Below are 8,924 nucleotides of genomic sequence, written 5' to 3' on the forward strand. Positions count from 1 at the left end.
TCACGTTGTAGAGCGCCTCTACATCGCTCTACAACGCACCCGCCTCGTCACGCGGTGGATGTAGAGCTCTACAGCTCTACAGCACTCTCCAGCTCTACAGCTCTACAGCGCTCTACACTCTACATCCTCTACACCCTCCCTCAGCTCAGGGTGTGTGGCAGCCAGCTGGCTGTGTGTCTTGTGAGCCTGTTTGTGTCTGTGTGTCGCTCGTGCGTGTCGTCATCATCTGTCCCGCGTCCACCCATACCGCGCTCGGGGCTACAAAAAGAATTTTACCAACATCACTCGCACGACACTGGGCACGGGACTGGCGCGCACTGGCACTAACACAGGCACACCACGGGAGCCGCCTAAGCCGACTCCTGCGAGGGCGGCGAGGCACTTAGCTCCGTGCACCCGCCCGCCCCCGCCACAGGCAAGCTCATTCACAACCTGCTCTGCGATTGCCGTGTGAAGAACGACCGAGATACGCTGCTTCTGCAGCCCCAGCCAATTCTTAGTGGTCCAAGTCACCTCATCGAGGTACTGGGCCAAAGTCAGCTTGTTCTGTAGCACGTCCGCCGCTTTCCGGAGCGCGGAGGGCGGAGGATCTCACGGACCCCCCTCCCGAACCCGCCGAACGACTCGAACAGCAGCAGCTGCACGTCAACGTCCTTGTCTTCCCTGGCGTAGCGATAGATAGTCCCCGCTTGAGCACTTGAGCACTGGATAGGGTCGATTCCGCATGGTACGGGACCCCTCGATCGTCTCGCCCTCCCTCACTGGTGTGCTCATGGGGGGGGGGTCATAACAAACACGGTGCAGGATCGAGGTGCACGCTGCCAGAGCAGCGTCGTCCCCCCTCTCCCCGACGGTGATGGCGGTGTGACCGATCGAGCTACAAGAGGAGCTTGTTCAGCAGGATCCGGGAGGGTCAGGCGCACTACCTCACTGGGCCTGAGACCGCCGAGCGTAGAGGGCCTCGTGTAGCCCTCCTTTTGGTGTATATGGGTACGACCGGACAGGTCAGGCCCGGGCACGGTCCTGTCCTGGACACGTCTCGGGGAGGGGGGTGTCCGGGACGCGTCCGGACGCATCCAGTGTCGTGACCCCGTGTAACCCTATTCCGAGCCCCCATCCTGATAGCTCCGACACTGTAACCCTAAACTTATCTCGCTTATTCACAGATGAGAAAGGGACGTACGTATGTTCTGATGACAGCCATAACCCTGATGCTGACTGTGTATGATAGACAAATGAAGGGCGGGATGCCAAAGGATCTCTTCTTTCGAGTATTACACGCACTCGAGACTTGGACAGAGGACATGATCTATAGCTTTGTGAATTGGGACGACTACTAGGCGGGGGGTGTCCGGGACGCGTCCGGACGCGTCCAGTGTGTACTCACCAGAGGGGCCACGTGGCTGGTGCCGAGCTAAGAACTCGCGGGGTAACGCGGTCCTGCTTGACATGCTTGCGGCCGCGGGTGCGGTCTGCCACGGGCTCGTCGACATTGAGCTCGAGGTGGTCCACGCGAGCCGCGAGGTCCTTGATGCGCTTGTCGAGCTTCGCGTAGTCTTGCTCAGCGCGGGCCTCGAGGGCTTATGCTCTGGCGAGACGTGAGGCGCATGCGCCCAGGAGGGGAGGGGGCATGTGTAACGACACTGCTAGAGATGCCTTTCGGGGCCCAGAGATAAAACTTCTGTGATGCCATGCGTGACCTAGTAGTGTCCCCAGCTATGGGCGTGTCCACGTTGGAGCCAGGTGTGGTGTGGGCGCGAGAATAGCTCCGCCGTTCATGGAGGCAACCGATGCGAGTCGACTGGTGTGTGTCGTCGTGGTTTCGTATCAAGAATTCTCTCTCTCTGACCCCTAGCTAGGGGGGGGTGCGCATTCGCAGGGCGAGGGCCTTAAAGAGCTTTTCGGTGGGTACTTTATATCAGAAATCACGTCTGGGGCCAGGGCACTGGCAATTCATAGCTACCACGGAGCAACACCAGATGGCCTTGCTTCCCTCTCCTCCAAGCTCGAAAACATCACGGAGGACGTCTGGTTTGACAAGGCGATGGAAGCCCTTACGATGCAGCCCGGCTTCTCCCTGAGATCACCCCCTTCGATCCGAAAACAACGATTGGCCAGTTCGTCCTCGATTACAACCGCTCGTGGACCAACACCTCTGCCGTTGGTGCTTGGGCGCGGAAGTTCTCCGTGTATCGGCACGCAGACGTGGCGGAGGTGAGGGAGATTCTCGCGAGCAAGGAGGCCGGCGAGAGAAGATTGCTCGAACTGCCTGTGCTAACGGTGGAGTTGTCGGACGCGCTTACTGGTGCTGTAGCGAAGGCCGACTGGACCAGGCGTGCGGCCGCATTCGCAAACTGCGCTTCCGTCAACCAGACTCTCCATGATTCCTTGCGCGACGTCGCGTGGGCCGCGGAACACTTTGCCTTTCGGCTTGGGGTGATGGACAGCGCCGCCTGGGGGGCGGCGCAAGACGATCTCGATAAAACGGGAACCTGTGCGTGGCAAGCGGAAGCAGAGGGGCTCTACGAGTCGTTCCAAAGTAATATGCAGTATTGTCCTTTGCCGCCGCCGGCTCCGCCGCCATCGCCGCTATCGCCGCCACATCCGCCGCTGCCCCCGGCACCACCCACGCCGCCGCCGTCGCCCCCCACTCCACCCGCCCCGCCAGGGGTGCCGCCCGCCCCTCCGTCGCCTCCGCCGCCGCCACGTGTGTCGTGCGGTGGCCATTTTGCCTCCGTCTGCGAGAATTGTCCGTGGTGGCCCGACGAGACGGTGCAAACAGGGTGGGCGGGCTCAGCTTGGTGCAACGGCGAGTGTGCGTGGAGCACTGCCGAAGGAGTTTGCATGGCGTTGCCGCCGCCACCTTCGCCGCCTAGCCCTCAGCCATCTGCGCCGCCGTCGCCGCCGGTCGCCGCCGTCGTCGATGGCGGCAGCTGCGGCATCGGCTGCATCGTCGGCATTGCCGCCGCCGTTTTTGCGGGCCTTCTCCTCCTGCTGGCGTGCGCGTTCCTCTTCTGCTTCAAGAAGGCCGGGGAGAATGGAAGCGGCATCAAGCCCGGGACCACCAAGACCGGATCCGCCGCCGAGTCTGCCTAGCCTCCCCTGCTCTCCAAGAGAGCCAACTCCCTCGCTCTACCTCTGGGGCTGAGCGCGTCAGCGTTCGCATCCGCGCCCAATGTGTGCGGTGAGCCCTCATGTGAGCCCTGCCTCTCCTGTGTTCACGATTAGCCCCCCTCGCCCTGTTGCCTGGCGCGGCCGCTCTGGTTCACTATCTGGTTTGTTCACCATCGGGAGAGAACGTGTGATCCCTGTGTTGATTTGATGATATCTATTCGCTTGCTACCGGGTAGTCGCTTGGGCAACAAGCGGGGCCGTGGGGGGGCGTGCTCCATCCAGCCACAACGCGCGGCACTGCGCCACAATATATTGCTCCAATAGTTAGAGATGCGATCAATATCAGTATATATGGCAATAGTTAGAGGAGAGGCTGGGCCTGGGCTGGTCAGGACTCTGGGGGGAGGCGGGGGCCCCTAATGAAAATGAGTGCGCTCCTTGAGCGACCGAGCACCCGCTAAAGCCGTGTAAAGGCTAGAAAGCCGTAAAACGCGTAAGCGCGGGCTAAGCGCTATGGTGAACTGAACGGAAAGTAGACCCGTAGCGAAACGGCTACGGGAGCAGGCGCACATCGCTTCCAGGGAGGGGGGCGCCCTTCTACTCACACCACATGCTAGGGGGCCGACCCCCCCCAGCACCTTCACCACATGCTAGCGCGTCTGGGGGGGCGACCCCCCCATCTTTGTTTACCGAATGCGTCTCTGGATTAGAGTGCGTCTAGTAGGCCTCCTACTTAGACGCTCGCTGTCCTCGGTATGCTCGAGCATCCTAAGATGCGCGAGTCTATATTAGTTGCTCCGCGCATCCCGAATTGCTCGCGGCATCTCCGATTGGCGTTGCTGTCTCAAAAGACGCGCCGTGCATACTGTGAACAGCGCGTGTCTCAGAAGACGCGCGCATATTTTGAACAGCGTGTGGATCTCAAGAAATACACGCACGTATAAAAACAAAAAAGAAAACGAAAAATCGGTGTGGCGAGCGCTGCGCGGCGGGCCGTGCCCCCGGCTGTGCGCCGCGGCTGCTGCGCTACTACTCGCACAGCCGCGGCGCGCCCACCCGAGCACTCGTGGGTGGGCGCCCTATAGCCTCTCCGCGCAACGTGCTGGGGCACGGACAGCGGCTCTCACGTGTGGCAGCGGCAGCAGGCCCACCGCTGCACCGACTCACACTGAACAGCACGCACAGGACACAGTCACAGAACACTGCCCCTGACGCCACTCACGGCCACGGGCTACTCAGACTTGGACACAGGCACCTCGCTTAGCACTCCGTGCACGTGGCTGCCGGTTGCCGTCACCAGCGCCGCTTCCTGCCCAGATCAAACACCTGCGACGTGGCGGAGGCGATGAGCGGCCCGCGGTCGCCGTGAGAGCGCGCGTGGTGGGCGACGGCTCACCGATCGAGCGGAAGCGGTCACGCTGTGGGGGCGGCGGAAGCGGTCACGCTGTGGGGGCGGCGGCGAGGCGGGCAAGCCACCCGCAGATCCCCAGAAGGACGCCGTCGCGAGGTCGAGGGCGGGCGGCGGGGGCGGCGAGAGCGAGGCGCGAGGCGCGAGGCGGTGTTGGCGGCGGCGGTGGCGCGGGCGGCGGCGGTCACGGAGCGGGGGCGAGAGGGTGGTGGCGAGCAAGACACCCGTGCGCGCTGCGCGGTCGCCGTTCTGACTCACATGCCTGCGGACAGCGCCGACGGGTGGTGAGGAGGGCGGCGAGCCGGCGGGCACGGTGTGCGCGCGGTCGCCGCGCGCTGGTGGGCGACAGCTCACCGAGCGAGGAGCGAGGAGCGAGTCGGGATGCCCGGTCCCTCAAATCGCCAAGTCAAACAAGAAAAACCGCGCGGCTGGCCGACTCTCGCTGTCTTCCGTGTCTAGGCGCACGCCCACGCCCTCAGCCTCGAACTGGCCCCGCTACCTGCCGCGCAAACTGGTTGGTGGGGGGGGGAGGCGGCGTCGCCGTCGGATCGTCGTAAGCAGTGCATGCAACTTTGGTCTTTGCGCCCAGAGCTCGTGGCGCGAGCAGATGCATGCGCGGTGCTGAGAACCTGGTTCTCCAGGAGGGGCAGGCCGCGAGGAGAGACCTCACACGAGCACTCAAGGCAGGGCCCCCAGGGGGTGCCGAGAGATCACACCGCCTTTTCGTGCTCCCTGGCTCCCTGCTCCCCCCTCGGTGCCCGGTGCACCCGACACACGGTGTCTCCTGAGACGCTTCCCTGTCCAAGTATAGTAAAATGTGATCTAGTATGCAAGTGCCATCTCAGAACAGCTGTGCATCTATAGATGCTTGTGGCGTCTAAGATGGAACGCGTAACAAAAGACACGGCGCGGCTATCTCCAGGACAGCCATCGCATCCTAGAATGCCCTGTGTACCCGAGACACATGGTATCTTTGAGATGAAAAGTGCGTCCTAGAATGCGTTTTTGCATTCTAGGACGCATCGGTAAACAAAGATGGGGGGGTCGCCCCCCCAGACGTAGGGGGGGGTCCCGACCCCCCCCAGCGCCTTCACCACATGCTGGGGGGGGGAGGGTCATGGCCGAGGACCCCCCCCAGAGACTCGTGGTCAGACCCTCCGGGCCCTTGATTTTGCACCTCATCTCGCAGCCTTTTTCGAAGAAAATCATCCTGTGGAGCTACATGAGCCTTGAGACTGGTCAGATTCTCCAAGATATTGGACTTTTCAGCCACGATTTCACACTTTGGGGGCAAAATCGGCTCTTTGGCGGCTATTCCTACCCCACGAACTGCTGGGGGGTGCCCACCACATGCTAGGGGGGGGGTCCGACCCCCCCCCAGAGGCTTCATCACATGCTGGGGGGGGGGGGCGTGGGGCGCCCCCCTCCCTGGAAGCGATGTGCGCCTGCTCCGGAAAGAATGTTTACGACTCCCTCGCACGACATGTTGGGCTTTGGGCACGGGACTGGCGCGCACTGGCACTATAGCACAGGTACACCACGGGAGCCGACTAAGCGACTCCCGCCGCGAGGGCGGCGAGGCACTTAGCTCCGTGCAAGAAAGAATTCTTAAGATACACAAGCCTCTCTCACAGCAGTGAGCCGGTGAGTGTGCCAGTCCGGCAAGAAAGAATTCAACGAAAACAACTCTCTCTCACAGCACACAGGCTCGCGACACAGGTACGCCACAGTACCAAAAAGAGGCACAGTCGCGGGGGCGCCTACACGAAGGCGTCGAGGTGGGCGAAGGGGGGAGGGCGGCAATCGCCCTCACCCTTACGACGCCCACCCCGGCACTCCCCGTCAACCCACACCTCCCTCTCAAGCGCAATCGCCCTACGCGCCGCCTCCGCTGCACGCTTGCCCGTCTTCTTCGCCCCGAGGGGCGTGGCCGTGGCAGGCGTCCTGCGGAGCAGGCCCGCCCCCTCCCTCAGCCGCATCAACCGCATCTCCTCGGCCTCCAACGCCTGGCCGCAGCAGCACAGCCCTGCGAGCAGTAGGCAAAAGCCCCGCCACAAGAACCCCCCCGGCCGCTTGAAGGAGCAGCGCAAGGTGGACGGAATTTTCGGCACCGCGGTGCGTGGAGGCGGCGATGCCTACGCGCGAGCATGCGGGGGCCCAGGTTCGGGACCAGGCGGTGGCGGTGGCGGCGGCGCCAGGCGCAGCGAGGCCGGCGCCCACAATAGTAGCTAGGGCGCCCGTGCTAGAGGAGGCGCAGGGGTTGCGGCTGCACTTGGCCGACAACAGCAGGAACCGGAGCGGCTACCGCGGTGTCGTTGAGCGAGGACTTGGTCGCTTCGAAGCATCCGGTCAGTGATGACGAAACAGAAGCTAGCGCAGACGAGGGCAGGGCAGACCCGGGGACGGCGGAGTCGGAGCAGACGGCATCGGCTGCCGAGGAAACGTTGGGAAGAGGCACGAGGAGGGCGGCGACCTCAACCGACTATGGAGGACCCGTCACCAGACGACGCAGGGCGGACGACGGGGAGGCGGAGCAGACGCGCAGGACGAGACGAGGGAGGGAGCAGGATGTTGCGGAGATCAGCAGGAGGATGTACGACGAGATTAGGAGCAGCAGGGACCCGAGGGACCATGTGGAAGACGGCTAGTGCTAGTCCCCCATCGGGAGGACGACCCCGGCTAGTCGCCGACCACACCCACAAAGAACCCTGCACAAAGACCGCAGGGCGGGGACCTGTTCCTTTTTACCCATCTCCTAGTAGAGGTGTGTCCGTTTTATTTATTTATTTATTTCACCTCCGGCCCAGGCAGCCCCTGTGACGAGCGCGCCGACGGTGCCTAGCACGCAAGCCACCGCCACCGCGGCCTCTCTCAGGAAGCCGAGCAGCAGCGCGGGCCGAGCGCTGCGCCGCCGGCCGCCCTTGGCGTCTCGCACGCGAGCCGCGGGCACCGCGCAGAGGAGCGAGATCGCGTCGGCGACCAGCTCGCGCTCGGAGCGCACGAGGTGTGGGATCAGCGCGACGTCACGCCAGGCCGCACGCGAGTGCAACGTCTTCGCGTGAGACTGCGCAGCCTCCTCCTCGTCCTCTGCCGCCGTCGTGTCAGCGCGCACGAGCCCGTCCTCCAGGTCCACCACCACGCCCTTGACCGGCGTCGGCTCGACTCTCATCGTCGCATCGCACGGCTCGCGCTCGCCGAGGTGGGCGCAGCGCGGCATCTCCACCTTGTGCGCCTCCCACGCCCCAAAGTGCCGCGGCTTGAAGGCGGCGAGCAGTGCGATCACATCCCACGGGATGAAGCCGCGCTGCAGCCGCGAGGACCTGCGCCAGCGCGAGCCGTCAGGGAGCCTGGGCGCGACGCGAGCGTTGACGAGCCACGGCATCACGCGCGTCTGCAGCCGCGCCTTTTTCAGCAGCGCGCACGCGGCGGCCTCGCCGTTGGCCTCCTCGCCGGAGTCCTCGCCGTCGCCAAACGCGGAGCAGCACCGCGCCTCGAGCGTTTCGACGTCGTCGGAGGTGAAGGCGACCTGAGCGCACGTCTGGATGGGCACGAGCATCGTCGGCACACTGCTCGCGAGGACCGCACGCGCCGACGCGCGATCGGACGCGAAGTTGAGGCACATCTTGCCGCCGGTCAGCTCGCCGCCCATCAGGATGACGCGGCGGAGGCGTGGCTCGATCCCGGGATCCTTGGCGAGGGCGCGCGCGAGATTGGTCGCTGGACCGAGCGTGAGGACGGTCAGCCCATTGGGACCGCTCGCGTGCGCCGCCCGAATGATCAGGTCGGCCGCGGCATCGGAGGACGGCCAGTCTGGAGAGAGCCGATTCATCTTGCGCAACTTGGGCCAGGCGACATGCATGTCGCGCCAGCCATACCCGCGAGCGATGCCGTGCTGAAAATCGGCAGAGGTGACTCCGGCCGTGCGCAGCAGCAGGTCCAGTCCAGGCGACGTGTGCTTGATGGGTGCGTTGCCGCCACAGACAGTCACGCCCACTATTCTGATGCCCGGTCGCGTCCGGTTGAGGGCGATGGCCATCAGCAGCGCCAGGTCATCATCCGCATCCAAACCCGTCCACACGAGCCCTCCAGGGTCGAGATCGATCAATACCTCCTCCGGTGACGGGAGTGTCAAGGCACCTGCAAGGATTGCAAGTGATGGAAGAACCAGCAGCAGCTGCATGCAGACGCGTCGGCGACGGTGCGATGAGGGCGGGATCGGTGAGCCGCTGCTTTGCTTTGTCGCTGCCAAAGGCGCGCATAAGACGCCAACGTTTTTCTTTCTTTGGTCGGTGCGAAGGCGCCCGGCGGCCGCGCTTGGTGCCCACGCCGACCGGCTGCTCTCGCGGCGCCGAGGCGTACCGCTCCGGTCACGTATCGCGCGCTGCGAGGTGTCTTTCCGAGT

At 64.0% G+C, this 8,924-nt stretch overlaps 2 protein-coding genes across 2 annotated transcripts in view; both read right to left on the minus strand.

Moving 5' to 3' along the window:
• Positions 1–774, minus strand: part of EMIHUDRAFT_121729 (hypothetical protein) — a gene marked incomplete at both ends in the record, with an annotated part of 4,120 nt that extends 3,346 nt beyond the window's left edge. Inside the window, one exon of the mRNA XM_005756213.1 lies at positions 763–774. Within this exon, the coding sequence (XP_005756270.1) occupies positions 763–774 (12 nt within the window). The remainder of the gene's footprint in view (positions 1–762) is intronic.
• Positions 775–6,282: 5,508 nt separating this feature from the next.
• On the minus strand, positions 6,283–8,702 carry EMIHUDRAFT_121730 (hypothetical protein; the record flags this gene model as incomplete). Its single annotated transcript, XM_005756214.1, has 2 exons — positions 6,283–6,657; positions 7,377–8,702. The coding sequence occupies 2 exons, from the start codon at positions 8,700–8,702 to the stop codon at positions 6,283–6,285; spliced, it is 1,701 nt and encodes a 566-aa protein (XP_005756271.1).
• Positions 8,703–8,924: the final 222 nt, after the last annotated feature.

Source organism: Emiliania huxleyi (assembly GCF_000372725.1).
Source record: "Emiliania huxleyi CCMP1516 unplaced genomic scaffold EMIHUscaffold_980, whole genome shotgun sequence".
NCBI lineage: Eukaryota > Haptophyta > Isochrysidales > Noelaerhabdaceae > Emiliania > Emiliania huxleyi.